Source organism: Orbicella franksi, chromosome 12 (genome assembly GCF_964199315.1).
Source record: "Orbicella franksi chromosome 12, jaOrbFran1.1, whole genome shotgun sequence".
In the NCBI taxonomy this organism is placed as follows: Eukaryota; Metazoa; Cnidaria; class Anthozoa; order Scleractinia; family Merulinidae; genus Orbicella; species Orbicella franksi.
This window is the reverse complement of record NC_138156.1, coordinates 24,493,922-24,515,765: the sequence shown is the minus strand read 5'-3', so window position 1 is coordinate 24,515,765 and position 21,844 is coordinate 24,493,922. Positions and strand designations below refer to the sequence as shown.

The 21,844-nt window shown below is 36.4% G+C and overlaps 1 protein-coding gene across 1 annotated transcript; it reads right to left on the bottom strand.

Moving 5' to 3' along the window:
• Positions 1-2,908: 2,908 nt before the first annotated feature.
• LOC145463657 (exportin-2-like) lies at positions 2,909-21,801 on the bottom strand. The gene is made up of 32 exons (XM_081447417.1): positions 21,581-21,801; positions 19,726-19,871; positions 18,839-18,884; positions 18,548-18,603; positions 17,805-17,870; positions 17,554-17,633; positions 16,864-16,954; positions 15,209-15,316; positions 14,525-14,617; positions 13,792-13,884; positions 13,154-13,228; positions 12,934-13,063; positions 12,610-12,675; positions 12,398-12,507; positions 12,086-12,178; positions 11,729-11,813; positions 11,271-11,332; positions 10,514-10,650; positions 10,059-10,162; positions 9,422-9,519; positions 8,971-9,029; positions 8,468-8,559; positions 8,251-8,373; positions 7,787-7,866; positions 7,181-7,278; positions 6,697-6,782; positions 6,219-6,300; positions 5,761-5,809; positions 5,358-5,452; positions 4,821-4,918; positions 4,469-4,602; positions 2,909-3,664 (listed from the first exon to the last, which is right to left on the bottom strand). Exons 1-32 carry the CDS (start codon positions 21,645-21,647, stop codon positions 3,575-3,577), a joined length of 2,892 nt encoding a protein of 963 aa, XP_081303543.1. The 5' UTR covers positions 21,648-21,801; the 3' UTR covers positions 2,909-3,574.
• Between the last annotated feature and the right edge of the window lie 43 nt (positions 21,802-21,844).

The window sequence follows — 21,844 nt, the reverse complement described above, 5'->3', positions numbered from 1 at the left end:
TCTAATCACTCAGTTCAATTTTTTCAGGAATCTTCCACTAAGGCAAACTGAAAAACCATCTACCATTTACTTCCAATGAACTCAAATTTCTGAAATTTTCCACAAAATGGAAAGTACCCCAGAACTTTGCTCCTTGAAGAAAAAACTGATTCACCCGCTCGGTCTCTGTTTGAATATTTCAAAATCAGGGCATCTTTACCCCGAAGTCAACAGTTACTATGCTTTCGCGTGTACGCATAACGCACCTATTTTCCTTTGATGGTGACGAAGTCACCGTCACCGTGAGGCTTCTTCTTTACCGGGGAAACCTGGGCACCAACCCAAGGGTTCGAGAGTTGATACTTGGCTAACACGTTTCGTTTTCTGTCGAGTCTTAACTGGATTTTGACACTCAAAAAAGCCTCTAAAGTGATCTCGTGGACGCCAATATTGAACAATGTATTGCTTACAGTGGCTGTTGCCTCTTCTGCTGATTCCACGCCCGGCGAACTTGTTTTTATTGCACAACCATTCCATGTTCATGACACTGTATTTGGCGAGCTTTTTCTTAGAAAGACGCCCTTGTACAATTTGTACGATAGTTTTCATTGCTGCTGTTATTCTCATATGCTACAGTGGAATTGGAAACTGCTTGTTCCTCCTGGAGTGTAGCACGTAGCGAAAAGAAAGCCACATACGAGGATTTCGTGCAAAGCGTCTCATTCCAAGATCACAGGCCAAGGAATAGATGATAGCTTAACCACTACCTCGCTACAAAGACCACGGCGATTTATGGATCAGCGACGTGCGAGGTAGAATGAACACTTTCTTTGTGGAGAATTATTATTACGAGAGTCCTTTTTATGTCATCTTCGTTTCACTTTGCTTTAGCAGACTTCAGTACGAGACTACAGAATGAAGGCAATGCAATGGTGGTTTCACCTCGACAGTGGTTTCACTTCAGAGGTTACTGTCGTTTTAATCTCAATTCTGTCAGTGGAATCGAATTACAGTTTTCGTGTAACTTTGACACATTTTCCGTAGAAGAAACCAAGCAGCTATTCTTACTTACGTTGTTATACAACTATTCGCTTTTCGCGTTTGTATCCGTGATGGAGTTCACGACTTCACTGCGAGTCGAATTACGTTGGATAAATAGAGTCAACATAGAGTAAGTCTGTACCGGCTGCGAGCAGAGTCTCGTTCGATCAAGATCGAAGGAGACTCTGCTCGCAGGGTTAGTAAGTCTGTAACATTCGGTTCACTTCATGGTATTGTTATTCATCTCTCTAGTATTGCCAAATTTTGTAATGCAAGTGAACTATACAAGGGAAAGAAGCCAGTGGACAGGAGTCACGAGAACAAGACTTATCGGAAACTAATTGACTCCTAGTACATTTTTCGTAGTTACTAAGTTCAGAACTATAAAAGAATTTTACGTTGTGGCTTGATCTCAGATGAGTGTCTCTCGTGTAACTTTCCGACTTACTTTACAGGAGTTCTCTTGCTTTCTGTAAAATGTGTAGTTTGTTAATTTTGTTCAAGACTAAACTAATTTCTAGATTGATCTATGGTTTCTTCAACTGTGAAATAATGGTAGAAATAATGAGTTTATTTTCACCTGTGGGTGTGTTTTAGAATATGTAAATTATGTGTGAATGTATTTCTCAGTTGGTTATGACCCTAACTAGAAAAGTCCTTTAATAGTGGTAGGTGATCTATGGAAAACTTTTTTTTTTCAAAAATTATAGTTTGTTAAGCCTTATAGGAATACGTACACAACATTTGACTTAAAAATTAACTTGTCTGATCCTTATTGCTGAGACCCATTTGTCACAGCCACACAGGTGTAGAGTTTTGAGAAAGATTTACATGTAAATTATTATTACAAGCAAGAAACAAAGAAACATCTGAATCCAAGGAGTTGACTTGTGCATGTTATCTAATATCATGAGGATCTAGGTAACAAACACTTACCACAGTTTAATTTAAATCCACAATTAGCCAAATGGCACCCTTATTTGCTGTCCTGATTTCCTGTAATATCAAGCCATTGACCTGTTATCACCAGGTTTTTGGCCACATTTGGGGTACAACTTTCTTGACTGTATACTTTGGTAGCATATCAAGCTTGTTTGATATTGGCTGGGCTTCATCCTGCTAAAATATGAACCATGGCTTGTGCAAATGTGCTTGAAATGCCTCTTAAGTGTACCACCCCACCCCCTCTCTAAGAGGTGCCAAGCAAAGCCAAGCAAAGCCAACCAAAAAGGTAGAATTGTTATATGTATAAAAAAGATATTTCCAGTTCATTACACACACACACACACACACAAAGTATGGAACAGACACGTTAGTGAGTAGTTCAACATGTCACTTAAAAAATCTATATAGTAAAGAACAATAGTTACAATATTGTTACAGAGGTAATATTAATTTTATTTTGTGGAAATTCTTTGTAAATATTGTATATTAATATAAAAGACAAAATAAACAGTTTTATGCAAGGGCGTTTTTCCCCTGTATTGTAGGCCTCTTCAGAAATGTCCTCAGTCTGTAGTGAAAGATCATCTTAAAATGACAACTTAACTTCCTGTATCCTGGGTAACAAAGTCTCTAGGAATATTATATCAGTGAATCCCTTAGATACAAAGGTAACAAGTCTGTAAGATGAAATAGGAATGTTCAATATTCGTCAAAATTTGTAGAACTGGTTTTAATCAATCAGGTCATGTACCAAGCAACTGTTTTCAGAGTTCTCCCAAATAGAAGCCCTCATGATATTCCAAACTCAACTTCCATACAGCTAGAGATCAAGTCCAGCATCCAGGAGAAATGGAAATATGCAAATGATATGAGTAGGGTGTGTGATTTAGTCATAAATAAATGCGTTTTTTAAAACAGCGTTTAAAGATGACTACAGAAGTAATGAATCTAACAGCTTTTTATTATGACAAACATCTACATCAGCTCTATTCACTACTTAAACTCCATGTCCAGGGAACGTATTTGTTATGAATCAAATTATAATTTCTTAATAATACACAGGACTGTACACTACTGGGTCTACTGCAACATCTCAGTCCTTCATTGAAATGATCTTAGCTGTGATGCTGCCAGTTAATAGTTACATCTCTCATGTCCAGTCAGTGAAACAACCTTAAACTGGTCCATTGAGTGGTTTACAGCAAAAAATAGATTGAAATCTTACCTAGTCATAAATGGCTTCTGACTTCACAAACACTTTACAGTGGAACATACATTTCTATTTTAGTCTGCTGAGTGAAAACCAATTTTTTTTACATAAAATCATGTCCTGACGGGACAAAGCTGTTCTTTTTGTTCCTGTAGCTTTTCGTACTGTTTAAGGCTGACTATAAGAAGACAATCACTATGGATTAATGACTAGGGTAATTTTATGTAAAGGACCTCCTGTTGTACATCTCTATCAGTCAGTTCTACATGTATTACGTAGGTCAGTGACAAGAAGTGCCTGAATCAATAACCACTTGTCCAACATGAATACACCAAACCAAACTCTTGTCTGAGTTTGTTTGTAGCCAGGCAAGGCTAGGATTTATTCTAGGCTTAATCTTCATCTCAAAGTAATGCCCGCCTCTTGAAGATACTTCTGCAGGAAGCCTAATGCATCTTCATGTAGCTCAGACTTGATCTTGGTGTCAATCTATGAGAGAGAATGACTATAAGTTACCTGAATCAAATACATATTCAGGGCGGGTCACAAGATTAACACAATACACAATGTGGGAAGTTATACCTTTACTGATGGTTTAAGTGTATGCACACTGTTCAGAATGATATTATTTTAGCTTGCATCCAGGGTTTCAATGATACTTTCAATATTATTATTATTAATATTTTCAGGGCAGCAGGATATGACATTGGCAGAAAATTTGCAAGGTTCAAGGGGTCTTGCCTAGCTGGGGGGTTCAGGGCAGGGGATGCACCCCTGGAAAAATTTGAAATTCTAAACTTGCAGAGATGGGTTTTCCTGTAATTTGAATCACAAAATTAGCACCGCTCAGTTGCCTACAAGCCTACATATTTAAAGTGGGCTATCATGCAGAATATATATTTTTTGATCAATGGATGTCAATGGGACAATTTGCTCCGACTACAATTTGAAGATACAAGGGAAATAAATCATACTTTACCAGCACAATCAAGGTTTCTTTGACTTAAAATAAGCTCAACCAAATTTTAGAAGAGTGTTAGACAGTCTTTTAAAAAGACAGGAACAGTACTATATAAAATGTCTATGAAGCAGCCGGGCAAAGTTCTGTCTATAGCCAGTCAATTCGCCTGGTACCTGGCATTGATGAATCCTCTGCTTCAACATACACATAAAACATGCCTCTAGTTAGTTTCAACAGCATGGCTATAATCCTAAACTAAATTGTTAAGGAATTATTTTCAGCATTATTAGCCAATCAAATGGTATAATAATATAGTTTAAGTTACATCCTACCGTTCCAGGATGTGCTGTTGATAGTTTCAGTAGGGACTGGGCAAGGAAGATTTTGGCATCAGGAATTGTTCCAAAAAATGGATCTCTTTCTTTCTTTCCCGCAAAAGCCAACTGTGAGTAGGCTGTCTGGTACCCTGTGAAAAAGAAGCCATCAAATTTTTTCACAATAGTTCGGAGTTTTGAGAGAAAAGTATAAAGCTAAACTGGAATTTCCAGATGGGTGGGGGTGGGGGTCAAACTAAAAACCTTCCACAGGAGGGGTGTAGATTTTCTGGAACAATGCAAAATGAGTATCAAACACAACTATACCAACTGAGGCATTGTCAAAGAGGTAAGTGGTTAGTTTCTGTACCTGGCGTGTCTTCAATTTCTATGAAGTGCTCATCCTCAGGAATGGAGTCATCTTCAGGTAACTCAAATAATCCAATCAGAGCTTGTAATAAAGGCACCCTATGATGATACAACATGTGAAGTCAATATTATACTACTGGTAAAAAGGTAAAAGGTCAAGTCTGCATATGTGCCAAGTGGCCCATTAGGCTGGCACTTACATCTGGTTTCTGAGTAGCATGAAGCAACTATGAGTATATCTACTCCCCCCTGGATGGGATGTTAGTCCATAGCAGGGTTATCCCCCAGCATCAAATTTTGCAGCACCCATTTACACACTTGGGTGGAGAGAAGCACTGCGAGAGTAAAGTGTCTTGCCCGAGAACACAACACAATGTCTCCGGCCAGGCCCCATACTCGGACTGCTTGATCCGGAGGCGAGTGCACTAACCATGAGGCCACCGTGCCTCCACAATGACAGATGTATAAATTAACAAATGAATGAATGATTACACAGCTATCATCAGTGACTGACAGATAACAAATGATAATAGTTTACCAAAGATTGTTGTAAGTTTCTAAAAATTTAGGACAGTCTGCAAGTAACTTGATCATTCCAACAGCACAGATCCTCTTTTCCGTTGTCCCAGATACCTGCAAGTGAGAAAGAAATCCAAATGTAACCTAAATATTATTTTAAATAATAATAAAATAACTGAATGGGTAAGAACAAAGAACAATAAAGACACCAAAAACAGGACCTTAAGCTTATGCATTTAAATATCGTTGCTTGTGTCCCTGTAGGGATGCACCTCAAAACTCCATTGGACAACAGAAAACATCACACTCACAGTCATGGTTGCACGCTCACTTGTTTTGCGTTCTTCCCCATGGATTTTTGAGTAAAAGAGAGACTGCTCACAGTCTAAAAACATTCCGATAAATAAAATTATCTTTCTTACCTTCTGTACATCAGGGATTAAAATTTTTTGCACAACATTTCCAAAAAGTCTGGAAGAAAGCAAATGGAACAATAACATATTGAGACAGTAGGAAAAAAAATTACAATTCAAGATTCTAAATGAACTGAACAAAATGCACTTCTCGAAATAGCTTTTGAAAATGTTCAGATTTGTCACTTAAGATATTTTTTCAGAAACACTCTCTTCTGTTAACGACACATCTATGGACACAACTTGACAATAAGATTCCAACATTTCCTTTGTCTTGTTAGCTTGTGAGAGCATCCAGCTTTTTTGACTCTTGTTTCAGCCAAAACGAAAAAAAAGTAGATGCTTTCGTGGGCTATTCTTTTGAATACAACAAACATGACACCTGCCTCACATGATTGTTAGAAAACTTGTAAGAAAAAAAGTAATGGATCTTAATCTAAATACTGATTCATTGACTTTTTCATTACCCCTGTTGAATGGAGTCTACAGTGTCCATCAGAGCAGTGCCACCATTCTTTCCAGCATAAAGGCACAGGAACACTAGTAAACCTACAAATTATAGGAAATTAATGTGACAAAAAAAATTATGTCAAACCTTGAAAGGTCAACAACAACAAAGAAGAAAGGTGATACAGTACAAATGCAGGAAGTATACAATCAACAGAGAGCCAAAAGGCAGGGGCACAGCCAGGAGTTTTCAAAGGGGGAGGGGAGAGGGGTCACACTCTGTCAAGAGGGTACTCACCAGATTGTCATGTCATTTTAGCCACCTGTTGCAGGCTGTTTGCTTAAAAAAGGGGGGGGGGGGTCAAGGGCACCCAAGGACCCCCCCCCCCCACACACACACACACCGCCCCTGACCAAAAGGGACAGAGCATTATGAATTGTTGGTGCATAGAGGGCTGGTATGAGATAAAATACAGGAAAAGTCTTGGATAATGTTACCTTTAACAAACTTTGTAGTTTTTGAACTCTGCAACCGTTGGAATAGAAGGACAAACACAGACTTAATATGTTGTGACAGCGCAGACCTGAACAAGGGGAATAAGGAACAAATTAAAAGTCACAAGATAATTAAATGGTGTAACATATTAACTGGTTCATGATCAATCATTCTCAAAACTCACTAATAGTTTATCTTCGTTAAAACAACAGAAAAGGTAACTGTGAAAATGGTTTGGATGCATGATCTCAAGCACAAAATATTTTTATGATTTTATTTCTTATTTGCTCCTACATTTTAGTTTTAGTTTTTTGAGAAGATATATCAAACACTGACATTGTTACTTTCATCACATTTCTAGACATTGCAAATTCCATGAAAAATGCTTACAAATACCCTCTTTTCTTATGTTATAAAATGGGAAAAAACAGTTTCTTACTTGTAACATGGTGATTTATGATAAATATTGACAAGAGATGAACTTACACTTCAAAGTGTTCCACCATACTCCCCATCAGGTAAAATCCTTCATGATCATTGCTCTTTGAGGCAATCAGCTTTTGAAATACACCTAACAGACCCATCTAATGATAATAAACAAACAATAATTTCCATTAATAAAAAATTAAGGCACTTTAAGCCAGTGAGGTAATCCTCTCTTTACCTTTTTCAGCAATGTATAACGGGCAACAAGGACCATAACTACTTGTAAATAACTTTTTAAAACCTTGCAAATGTTTCCTTATTTTATTTCCTTAGGATCATTGAATTTCATATGGTGTCTTAACAATTGGTGTAATGTTATTTTTTTATAATTATATATCCCCTTAATTAATAACTTTCAATACATACAATTACATAATTTATACTTTTTAGATTGCTATAAATTGTTATAGAATCTTCAGAAACCTCAAGTTAGATTTAAGAGCAATAAACTCTCATTCTTGCACCAAGTATAAGAGGTCTTGGTGAGAGACTTGGAAGTTAACACGCAACATAACAAATTCTTGGCATTCTAGAGGAGAATACGAATATTTTACCAAATATTATACCAACCAGATTATCATTAACTACACGCTGTTGCCTAGTTACCTCTTTCTTTTCCTGAACGACAACTTTGCTTCCCTTCTCAATATAAGCTTGAAGTAAGCGGACCAAGGGAGGTATGTTTCCTGAAACAAGAGCCATTGGCTGAGTATCATACAATTTGTGGATTTAAATGAACTACGTCACAGTTTGCATATCTTGAAAACTTAACCCTATATTTTTCAAGTTTGTCATTTCTAATTCATGTTAATCTTCTCCATCTTTAATCATCCTTGTTCCTTGATGGTTTATTATTATCTCTTTGGTGTTTTTCTATTTTAGTAAACTATTATTTTCAGGTTTCTTTCAATTGAAAAGTAATTTTGCACATGACCAAAATAACTTAAAATGTCTTGACTGAGCTCCTTCAAGTGTTACTGCCAGAGAAGAACTATTCCATTATACTGGTAATCTCAGAATGATAATAAAGTTTACTTAGGTACAAAATAATGTAAAGTGGCAGCTTATACCAGTTCTTTCCCAGAGCACTGGAGACAGAAGAAGTGGGAACAACTTCATGTAAGGTTCAGGAATTTCATCTTGTCTAATTTCAAGTAGCAAAGATAAAACTTGGAAAACATACGGCAGGAACTCTGAAAGAAGGCAAAATAGCAGTACATTAGGAGAAGATAAAGTAGCACTCCAGCCAAACTGAGCAAGAAAATCTGGAAGTAACTAACTGCCTACCTGTCACATCATTTGAAAGGATCTCTTGAATAACAGGAAACAGTGTTGTCTCAAATCCTAACACTGCAGAAGCATCTGCTTTGCATATTGCCCTGATAACAAGAACAGAACCAAAGACATATCTGTTAATACACAAACTCATTAATAATAATTCATCTGGAGTCTAGACAAAAGAAATTGTGGCCTTAATGATGTTTCGATATTTGATCTTAATTAGCCGAGGTTTTTACAATAATTTTATTTCTCCGTTTTCACCTTAGTTTTACTTTTGATTGAAAAGATAATTATATAAAACAATCAAGACAGTGTTTGACCACATTTCCAAACAACTTGACATTTGTCAAAAATACTCTGCTATGCACTGTGTTTTCAACTCTCCTCTCAGAGTTTGGAAATGTGATCAAACACAGTCTTTCACTTTTGATATTGATATTACTTTTCAGCTTTATATTATATCTTCATTATTTTACATCTTGGAGATTTTGCATTTACTAGTAACAAACCTGATAGCACAGCAGATGGCCTCAAACAGATAGTGGTTAAACTGTGGTTTACTGGGGTTCTATAACAAAAACATTTCAATAAAATATCAGCAATCAAGCAAAGACATTGTTTGTTGTGTGTGATCATCCCAGTGAGATTAGCTTTAGAAAGAATTTTGTGACCAGTACTAATAATGACTGCTATTTTGATTGTGTTTAGAGCTGACAGTCTATCTGGAACATTATGATGACTTGGGCAATATAACTGATTTCAAAGGGTGGGATTCTACATCAAACCACTTTCCATCCAAACCACAGTCAGAATGAATTAAACTTCTGCTTTACAATCAGCTGCAATCTGTCATCACTATATTTGAATCAAAACAACTGAATGCAACATATTTCAGTTTGGTAGTAAACTAAAATAGTGAGATATGGAGCAGATTACAATTACATGTAATCCGTCTCTTACCTTGCTGACAAGCATAAGTTTATTTGCCAGACTACTGATCAGCACACCAACATATGGCAACATGGCTTCCTGGAGCAAGGAGAATGACCTCATAATGGCTGCAAAACAGCACGCAAATCATTAAGTACAAAATGGAACTCCATCATGTTCATAAACCTTGCCCACCCACCCAACCATGTTTAGAATCAATTTAACAAATTGACATCAAATTGACAGCCAAGTGGATCTGCAGACTACTTTCAATTGACAATGTTATGACAAAATTCACTACCAATAACAGGACAGACGCATGAAAAACTGATGTCATTTTGTTTTGTACAATATTAAACCATAGGGCAGAAGGGACAAAATTAAATCAAAATGTGAGAAATTCAAGACATGTGTCTGTCAGCTTATTGACAATGAAAATTAGCCAATGAGCATGCAAGAATTTATGCAGTTATTGTAAAAACCAGATTGCAAGTCTAGCATACAGTCATAGATCTGCAGCTGAATTTTGCCTCAAAGTCACATAGCCTATGTAACTGGCAGGATTTTGCAGACTAACAATCGCACTGCCATCATTATGTCTCCAAAAAAATTGCCCAAATTCTAGGATTTTACAATATGGTTTCAAAAATGGTGTTAAATGCCTTACCTTTCATGACATATTCATTCTCTTGTGAACCTGGAACTTGTAACAAGTTTAATAGATTTGACAACATTTCCTCTAAGAATGGTTGTATCTCTGCCTTGCTGATTCTGTGTAAGTAAAATGTAAAAAAGACATGCATGGAAAAATTGACTTACCAATTTGAAAAAAAGTCCTGATACTAGTTTCAAACAGCTTTACAGTCATTAAATATTCCAGTTATTTCATCTCTGTAATATAACTGTTAATAGCAAGGCATTACAATGGCAATGATGCATGATTGTTCAGCTTAAGAACCAAAATGTCTTATAACCCCTCATGTTACTGATTGTTTTCCATTCAAAAGCTTTTGACTGTATCAAAAGATTTAGTCAATTGCATATGCTGTATTTCATAAGGTAAAAAGGTAACTAAAGGTTTACACGACAACAAACAAAGATAACACAAAAACGAACACATACGGAGTTCCTCCACCCGGTTTCTTCAGAGTAAAGAGTTTCTCCAGGCAGTTTGCTGAATAACTGTGCACAACATGGCTCTTGGCTGTCAAGTGCTTGACGAGTAATGGCAGACAAGCCACTAATACTTCACGGGAAAGCTGATGTGACAGAAACAATAACTCATTCATTCATTCTGTTTATTTTGCCTTTTTACTTAATGTGCAGTATTTATAAATATTTTAATGTGAGGCAAGGTGACCTCTAGGAACCATCAGGCTTTTAGTTGAGGCCACCTCGTACGTAACAATACGGTTACATAAATAGAGCAACAGTGTGCGGCTTTGCCAGTTCAGTAATTATTTTACTAAAAACTCTACCAGTTTTTTCTTAAAATTGGGAAAACTTGACAATGAAGTGATTGTAACAGGAAGGGAATTCCAGATCTTTGGATGTTGATAAAGAATTGTAAATTTTTTTAGATTAGTCCGGCAATGATGCACATGATAATAATTATTGGCTGTTCTGGTGCTATAGCCATGAATTTGACAGTTTGCAAAAAAAAAAAAAGTTGAAAAACAATGGAGGAAACAGGTTGTTATGATAATAGTACATAAATTTAGCTATTTGAAACATGTTGATTTGATAAATGTCTAAAATTCCTAATTTGGAGAATAAAGGAGCAGAATGTACTAAGTCATACTAGTAGAAGCTGATGTGGCCTAATGTGATCACACTTAGCAAGTTGAGACATAAAGCCATTCTATATTCTAGACCTTACCATGTTTCTAAAGATGATAACATATTTAATGGAATCAGCCTTCAACACTGGATGAAGATCAACTGAAGAAAGAAAGATATCAAAGCTAAATGAATATTTGAAGTAAAAGACCTTCAGAGCGTTAATCTAACAAGTTACAAATTCTTGTGCAAATAGCAGTCACAAAGTATATCGATGAATGTAAAAGATGAAAAGTTCAGAATTCCCCAAGTATGGGCAAAGAAAATAGAGAGATACTTCACAGACAGAATTCAGACCCATGACTTCCCAGATACAGGCCTAAACCACTGAGTCATGGAAAGACTCATTGTGAGTTAGGCCATTCACTTTAAGTTCATAAGTGATCCTATGTAGTTAGCACCAAAGACTGGCTACTTTCGACATACTAAAATCCAGCTTTATAGCAAGGTGTAGAGGTTGAGTGGTTTCTAACAACAGAAATATTGTTTCACACTTACTGTCTTTTATCTGCAGTTCTGGCAAAATATTCTCAGTGAAAAAGCTGTGTAAATTAACAAGTTCACTGGCTTGTGTTGTTCCATGCTGAGCAGAAGAGATTTAAATAATTCATGTTTTAGTTCAACAAAAAAAACAAAAAAAAACAATATTTTATTCAATATTCTTAATCATACAACTGAATGCATTCTGCTATTATTCAACAGATATGGGAAAACCATAATAATTGCTTTTGATAAGATTTGTTTTTGAAACTGCTCTCCTCCTTGGAGAACTATTATCTGAAAATAGGCCCTGATACAGCACTTAACATTTCATTTTCCTTTTTCTCCTCTGGTACAAATAAATGTCAAAAATACCTTAGCAGTTTGTTTCTTGCATGCCAGTGATGTGACAAGAAATATTGCAGCATCTTTAGCTTTCCAGCTGTTCTCACTGTTCAACTGATATTGCTATTAAAGAAAAGAAACTATGTACATTTATTTATTAAGTCATTAAGAAACAGTAAATTCAGAAATCATGAGAGCAGACTAAAATGTCTTGTTTAACATTGTTCAATAGGATCTAACATATTAAGAACCTTGGCTAGACCAGAAACACTTTCCTAATGTACCACAATTTTTTTTTACCACAGTTAGAATGATCAATCAGTGAGAAGATTTCAAAGTTACCTGAAGCATCGCCACTACATGATGAGAAAATATTTCTATGACCCGCTGCTCATGGAATTTACACAATCCACGTACAAGATCAGAGGCTGCACGACGTCTGGTGTCCACATCTAAAATAATTCAACTTGATGGTTATCCTTTTCAACATAAAGCATGCCGCACACAGCATTATACAGCATCACGTTGCTGTAAATTAAAATTCTTCTCTGTACCTGAACCCTCAATGTCTCTTCTGATATATTCTTCAGGATTGTCCTCAAAAATTTCTTCATCTTCCTCTGAATTTGGAAAAAAGGAGAATTTTATAATTATTAATAGTCAGTATGTTGTCTCACTACAAGGACATTTTTTTTTATGGAAACTGAACTCAACATGCATATAACTTATTCAAAAGAGATCATTATGAAAGTAAGCAACTGGCAGGTATAATTTATAACCAATATTTCTTAGAACTGATGATGTTTTCATTGCATGTGTATTTAAAATATCACAATAAAACAAAAGGAACTGTGAAGGCGATATAAGATAGAACTCACCTCTAAACTCTATATTTGGCACAACAACATTCTCACAGATACTTTTCAAGGTTTCTTGTTTCTCAAACAGGTATTTGTAGTGATTTCTTTCTGATGCCGAGGCAAGGAAACCAATGGCATTACTAACAACCTGTAAACCAAACAAATTTCAAACTTTGCCTTATACAATAAAATTCTTACAGCAGACCTTGAAACAAAAATTCAAAACACTCAAACTTACAATGTCATGTTTTGCTTGTTTTTCCGTAGAGACAAGGAGATGCCAAATAGCTTCTACAAACTTTGGCAGGTAGTTCTGAAATAAATCATTAAACATCATAGATAACCAGTGTCTATATAATAAAAATAAGAGAGGTAATCATCTTAAAAATAAAATGCGTCGTTGCTAAAACAGTACCGATCTAAGTGTCCTGTTAGTTGGGGGAGGAGAGTTCCACATGCAGCAAGCTGTTCGGAAATTTGTACAGGCTTCATGGGTGCTCAAGGGTTGAAGGAGAAAATACAGCAAATAAATAAAATTTCTCCTGCTTTAAAAGCATACAAACATGATTGGTTATAAATGAATGCTTTTTATTTTTATTTATTTACAACAGAGACAAAGCTACATCAGCCTTAGCTGGTTTTTCATGCGAGAACTCTATCCCAGTTGAATTGGAATTTGGAGATCTGGCAAGAAAATCTACTTGTCCTGGACGACGCCTTTTTTAAGCCCGGAAAACCCGTAGAAAAACCCTCAGAGTAAGGCAAGAACCAAAAACAAACTCAACCCACATATGGCACCAGGTCGGAATCAAACCCGGGCCACTCTCACCACTGTGCCATCCCTGCTCCCCTGTTGCTATTAAAATCAATTCTTACCTCAAAATCCTCATCATATTTCTGTGCATACAATGCTACATTATCACAGATCTGTGATTTGATAAGATCTAATGGTCCTGTCTCATCAGTGTCCTTAAAAATTAAACATTTCAATTAAGGAAGTTAACAAAATCAAGATGAGGAGTTTTATATAAAATACCTTATTTCCTGCTTTATCATCACTAAAATCATGACTTCCCTATACTTATGCCACAACCAGGGCTCTTAGAGCATTCTGAAACCCTACCCTAGATACGCAATGATATCTACATAATCATATCTTCTCAATTGAAACTAAAACTAGGGACAAACTGGACAAATAAAGCTATTAAATTGTCTGCTAATAATTAAGAACACATTTCCAAACACATTTCTCGTGTCTTACCTTAGTTAGTAAATTTGATTAATGAGTCTGAGAAGGGTTTTTCATCATACGATGAGCTTTACTTAATTTAATTTATCATAGAGTTAAACAACGTACTTCTTATTTTTGGTATGGTCCATGGTTGCTCAGTTCATACATATCTTAACAATATGGAATTAATAATAGTTCAACAAGACAGCGAGCAGTCTCTCTTACGCTTGAAAATCCATGGGTAAGAATGCAAAACAAGTGACAGCTCATGGCTTCATATGCCACGCTCACATGCTCATGTTGTTTTGCATTCTTTCTTGAAACTGCTCGCAGTCTACATAGTTCAACAAACAAAATTAACAAAGAATAGAATAGAACCTCTAGGTTCAGTTGCTTGCTGTCTATTGTGAGGAGAATAAGAAAGTTCTTCATCCATTTCTCCATGTTTTCCTCAAAGTGTTCAGGTAAGTCCTGAAAAGTATTTAAATATGTTGGTAATAGTAGTTTTAATAAGGCTGGTTTTCACTAGCGAAAGAGTTGTAGTTGGAGCTGTAATCATAACCATATAGTGATACAATCTTGTGAAAATCAAACTGATGGAGTTGGAAACAGAATACCTATTCCGCCTATGACTCTGTCGCTTATGATCCAGTGAAAACTACATTGATGGAGTCAAAAGCAGAAGCAGAAGAATCTAAACCAATCACACTGCTCAATTCTGGGCCTTGTGATTGGTTCCACCTCTACTTCTGCCTCCGACAATCTAGTTCTCACTGAATCATAAGTGACGGGAGTCGTAAACGGAGTCTGATTCTTCTGATTCCGATACTGTCGAGCTTATGACTCTGCTTACAATTCTGATTTTCGGTTTTCACTAGGGTCGTAAGCTCTGTTACAACTCAGACTACTATTCCGATTTTGACTACATCACTAGTGAAAACCAGCATTTAGATAGCAGACAGGTGTTATCAATAAAGAAAATCATCCTCAAATTTAAAATATAAATGTATTAAAATTAAAAGAAACTGCATGGGATTCTTAGCTGGGCATGAAAATAATCACCTGGAAGTTTAAACTGTAGAACACTTTGCAGATGAGCAAGATAGAACTGAGAATATCTTTTAACTTGGCCAGGTCATTACCACATCTGTTGGCTTCTTCCATTATGGCCTGCAAAAAAAACAAAAAAACAAAAAAAAAATTTACAAGAACTCTTAAAAGAAAGATTTCAAAGAATGAGACGCCTCCCAACACATTCCACCTTGCACCAGTATAAGGAAGTGATGAAGAGGATTTGACATTGCATTATCACAGTACAGACCAACAAAATCACAAAGTCAGGATAATATCATCAATTCTACTTGCAGAACAGATGGAGAAGCCAATACTCCCCAAAAGTGTAACCTAAGAAAATGTGCATTTAGGTTTAAGATGACTGTGAACCCTGTCCTCTCGTTGTCAGCACATAATACTGCGGTTTATGTATCATTATAAACTGTTCCAAAATTTGCACACCCTATCATAATATTTGTAATTTATTCAATAAATATAATTTTATTTAGTAGAATTCTACTAGTATACTAATGCAAATGCTGCAATCTGATTGGCTGAGCTACTCGTATACTATCAGCCATTAGAATGTAGTAGCTGTCGGTCGTCCACGAAATGCGACGTTTTTATCGTTTTTTGAAAGTTTTGGAAGAAAGTTTAGATGTAAATGGATAATTAAATTCCTGAGAAGACTAAAAGAAGGACATGAACGGATTCTTGACTTTAAAAACTCGAAATTATTGAAAAAGCGGTCGAAAAATATTTGGAAACCATCGTTTGTGTTAATTTAAGCTACAATTGTACTAAAACAATTAGATTATTCGCTCTCGATTTCTATGAGGTGACAGTTGATTTGGCCTTCGGCCTCATCAACTATCACATCATAGAAATCTTGAGCTCATAATCTAATTGTTAAATAGAACACCAAATGAATGTTAAGTTCTCTTATCCTCCATGACATGGGATAAAGACTGAAAGGGGGAGGGAGGGGGGAGGGGGAGATACTTCCTTATATGGGCTTTATAGGTATGTGCAGCCCCAAAGGGTAGCATGGTTTTTTAGCTATTTTGGTCATAAATAGGGTGTCGATTTTGGCCATTTTGGTCATATATAGGGTACATGGTTTTTGCACTTGTCTTGAATTGGGTATGTTTCTAAAAAGAAGCTACTTTTTCATCATTATTGATTAGACCATAAACAAAAGCCCATCACAATGCCTTTAACATTGGTCTGAACTAGGAAACTAATTGTAAGATAGGTCTGAAACAGGGTACATGTATTGACTGAAGGGTCAGGTCATAAATAGGGCAGGGTAAATTGCAGATTTTGGTCATAAATAAGGTAAGCAGGCTGCACACCCCCACCCATGTTTTCTGGGAGAACCCACCCAGGGAATAAAGAGAAAATTGAACCACGTCGGACATTAGGGACCTTTAGATTGGACTACAAGTACAAGATTCAGTATGAGTACGATTTTCAAATTTCCAACCAGTGATGTTTCCAGAGCTGTCGCTCTTCATGCTGGTTTTAGGTGGAAAGGGCAGCTCATGGGATGAGATGGGTATGTGATGTGATAATGTAAAGCCTGCAAACTAGAATTGAAAAGTCGTTCTCATACTCAATCTTGTACTCGTACTCAAATCTTAAGTCCCCTTAAATCTACTTACCTCAAACAGATTCGTGAGTGGCTCTGCAAACCTCTCCAACACAAACTTTATCTCAGTCCACAGTTCCTGAGACTTGAATTCATGACGATATCTACAAAAATAAACAATGCATTGAAGAGAAACATGAACAGTCAAAGAAAACTTCTGTCATTTATAGCATTGTACTTTAACTCATCAATTAAGAGGTTGGTATTTCCACATGAATGTTGCCATCAGGATTATTCATTCAAACATTTTACACGTAAATATACGAAAGACCATATATTTGAACTGCAGAGAAAGATATGAAGATATGATTGATCGTCGCAGTTATACACAGTTATACACACAAGTTAAGCAGTTGTGAAATTAAAGCGTGGAAAAAAATTCAGGCCTGAACAGGCTTCAACCCCATGACCTCTGCAATACCGATACAGTGCTCTACCAACTGAGCTATCAAGCCATCTGAGTTTGTAATCAATGGTGAAGAATACAAGTAAATATGTAAAAGACCACATAATTGAACTGCAGAGAAAGATATGAAGATATAATTGATCATCGTAGGCCTGAATTTTTTTTTTCAGGCTTTAATTTCACAACTGCCAAAGTTGTGTGTATAACTGCAATGATCAATCATATCTTCATGTCAAACATTTTACTTCTGACTTTGCCATGATCACGTTAAATAATGATAACACACACGATACAAACCTTTTAAATAATGAGTGGGCTGTTTGTAAAACTCCATTGATTATGTGAAAATCTCCACTTTCAAACTTTGTCACAAGTTCCTGTCAGAAAGAAATTTGTACCAAACATTCAAACATTACTTTAATTTCATGATTTGAGAAAATACTAAATAAGTAGTGTCTTGATTTACAGCCTGTCTCTTCAACCATTTGGCTCTTCATCTTTAAAACCCTCCTTAGAAATACATTTGATTTGTATTTCAGTGCACTTACTGGTAACAAGTTTTTCCACTTATCAGGAAAGTCTTCTCGACCAATCATGCTGACAGCATCACTAAGCTGAAAAAAAATAATACATTAGAACCTCATATATGCAATCCAGCAGGGTTGAGTCTGTTGAAGAGGTGCCAAGAAACATCTCAAAGGGTCACCACCTAATTCAGCGATTGTAGCTATGCCACTCGCACTTGTGCTCCAACATGATCGGCCTGCACACAGGCTATTACCTTATCATAACATGAAGATAAATGAGAATCAACCAGTTCTCTATGCCATCATGACTGAATAAATTTCAGTTTCAATTTCAGTTTCAGTTTTTTTTCACATAAAATATCAAATCTATGAGGTGAGGAAGCCCAATGAGGCCTGCACAGTAAGGCTTATGTAAAGGACTACCCTTTGACATATTTAAGACTAAAGAAATTGAAATACTGTCATTGGCAGGACAATTTATCTAAATAGTACATGTAGATACATAGTAAAAATGATCACCATTAAGGATAAGAATAAATTGGTAAAGCTGAATGTGCAAATGCGCAAAAGCGAAGTGAAAAAGGTGAAAAAGCACACACAAGCACAGTAAGAGGAAGAAATTAATGCTTGTAACAAAAAATGACTTGTTTAGAGGCTAACACAACAGTTCTAAAGGTATTTTGAACTTCAGGGCTGAGAGAATTAAATAATTTCTGCAATACTTAAAATAATTAACTAAAGGCAAATTTAACACTCCTAAATACCTGCTTCTGTAACTTTTCTGGACTTTTAAGCATCAGATCAACAATCTTGCCTTTAACTATTCAAGTAAAAAAAGTAAACCATTATTACATGTACATGTATACAACATTGTTTAATAATTGTTATTGCAAAATTTGATATATATCCAAGTGACTTATGTTCATCACTTGATTTGTTTATCATTCACAACCTTGCATTTCTTGGAAACTATCCTGTTAACATTATGATAAATCGATCCGGTGAAATACTTTCAACGCTACGCTATTTGTTCAGTAGTAGTGTCTGAAACTTACTTTTTTCTCGATCACTTTCGTTGATCTTGTTTGGTTCATCAGGAATCTAACAAAATAATTACAAATTAAGACCCTGTCCACACTACACAAGAGAAATTTAAGAATGCAGTTTTATTTCTGCGGTCAAGCCTACTGTCTACACTAATCTGTCATGAACATGGAACTTTCTGGAAAACGCTCTTCAAATTAGAGGCATTTGAAAATGCCGGCTTTGCGTTTAGGTGTGGACACAAAACATTTTGGAAACAGCTTTTCAAAACAATGATGACTTGATAATCATGTGATTTCTCTGACCAAGTTTTCATCAAACACAAATCTAAAGTGACTGGCATTTTCAAATTTCATCGGCACAGTGTGGACGAAAAATGTTTGATTCAGTTTCAGAGTGAAAATGCAATTTTGAAATCTCTCTACAGTAGTGTGGACAGGGGCTAACAATGATTACTTGTACATATCAAGTCCTACAAGACTTATTGCAATGATATTGGCTTTGTTCATTGTACAGTTGGTTTCAGTAGATAATAATAAAGCTTTAAAAGCTGAAAAAACTCAGGGCTTCAATGTGATTCGAACCCGTGGCCTGCGTGATACCAGTGCAATGCCCTACCAACTGAGCTATGAAGCCACACATTGGGAGCGAGGTCAATTAATTGAGTTCATATCTTCCCATGAGGAGTGAAATGATGTGAAGAATATATAATTAGGTCAGTGAAGTGAGTGAACTTATAACCTTGAATGTTCAGTCTTTACGGGAAAATCTTAAACCTTAACTTCGCTGTATTGACCTCGCCATCACTCTGTCAATACAGCAAGGTTTCAGTTTGAGATTTTCTCATAAAGACCTCACTCTCAGTTAATATCACGTTCAGCTATTTTCTTGAACTCACAATTCTCCAGTTTCGCTTCACACTGTTCTTGAATGCAATTGCGGCAGCAAATCTAATCAATCCATCTGCTGAAGCATCATCCACTATTTGCAGTAGCAAAACATTGTATTCCTCCTTCCCTTCCACTGATTCAAGAAACTTCTCAGCTGTTGTAATCCAAACAACCACAGTTAAGTCAAACACTACGGAGTGTGGGTCATGTGTACTAAAGGCATCTGTGGTCAAGTGTCGATCAATATCTTCAATCGACCCTCAATCAACCCTTGATCAACACTTGAGCGATATCGATCGACACCTTGGTTGACACTCAATCAACATCTCAGTTGACAGTCAGTCAAGAGTCAACTAATTTTTGCAGACAAACCATTGATATATACAAGTCGGTTAACACTCACCAACTGTTGATCGAGTGTCGACCAGGTGTCAATCAAGCTGTTGATCAAGTGTTGACCAAGAATCAATTAAGATGTCCATCGAATGTTGATCAAGATGCTGATCAAGAGTTGATCAAGGGTCAAAAGAGGATATCAATCAACACTCGACCACAGATGTCTTTAGTACACATGATCCCAGAATGTTAATGATTTGTCCCATAATCAACTACATTAATTCCTTCTCTCTCTCTGTACTATCATTTTGTAGCCATTGGTATGCCACATGGGCAGGTAACTTGTACTCAATTCTCACTACAGGTAGCCAAGCTGTGTATGCATACTCCTTTGGCTGACACTGCCAATCAATTAACAGATGAAGCCTTCATGGCCAAACAGCTTTTGAATTTGTCAGTGGGCAACCAAGGTTATGATCAATCCTTATAACCTTCCTCTAAACCCCACTACTGACATGTGGTGTTGGTTTACACTGACCGTGCAATAGTAGACAGAATTACGAGACTCTAAACAAGGATGACAAATATCAATCTGAAACGTAATGCTTCTGATTGATGATTGCACTGTTTCTTTAGACTATTTACATGCTCAAGACTCTACCAGGGGTGTAGCCAAGATTTTTCAAAGGTGGGGGGGGGGGGGGGTTCATACTGTGTCAAAGTGAGGGTACTCACCAGATTGTCATATCATTTTCGCCACCTGTTGTAGGTTGTTTGCTTAAAAAAGGCTTACAAAAGGGGGGTCACAGGCACCCCAGGACCCCCCTAGCTACGCTCCTGTCTACCACAGAGTAAACCAGTCCATATTAGTCTACACATAGAAAGTTTCATTTCCCATCACCCTCTGTCTTGTGAAAGTGGTTTGGTCATAAAAAGCTGACTCACAAAATACTGAAAAATTACAACATTTGTCAATTAACTTTCTCTTGTTTGGCCTGCATGAGCCAGAACTTGATACCGGGATTCAGAACATGAGAATGCATTTTTCTTGAAACATATTACTAGTTGTAGTATGAGCAGTTACCAGATGTGTGCTATCGTCATAACTGGTAAGATAATTCAAAATCATCCAATCAAATTTCTTCAGTTCGATCGTATGATGATGATCAAACGCAAAATTAAATCAACCCGAATTTTATGGTGCAATTGAAAGGCTGAACAACGCAAACACCTTTTTAACATCAACTTCTATTTCGTTTTGACCACGTGCATGGCCTAGCTAGCTATGCCAACGCAAGCCTTCACAGGTTTCCGCTACAAAAAGAACATCACGAAGCTTAGCTAGACTCTGTACAATCATGTACATGTACGTACATTCATTTCATTTAGTCTGTTTATACTTTGGTCTGTAAAATCGCATCTAGTGTAAATGCCTTCCTGTAAAACGCATGAAGGAAGACTGCAGATTTAGGTGTAAGCTTAAGTTTATGATTTTTCCTATTAAACTTAGTTCAAAATTCTACCTACCTTGTTTCCGAACGTTAGCTTCAGCTGACAAAGTATTTTTCAAGTTCAGTGCCACTGTCTCTGCCATCTTACTTTAGTGAAGCAGTAAAAAGAAACTACAAATCTCGGTGTTTGAAATCCAACTAAAACGATTTAGAATGGAAAAATTCAAGGAAAGATCGTTTCACAACTAGCAGCGTTTTCAAATCTTCACGAAATGCGCCATTGGATTTGCGCATGTCACATTTTCAACCTCACATGTTTCGTACCCAGTCTACTATCAGG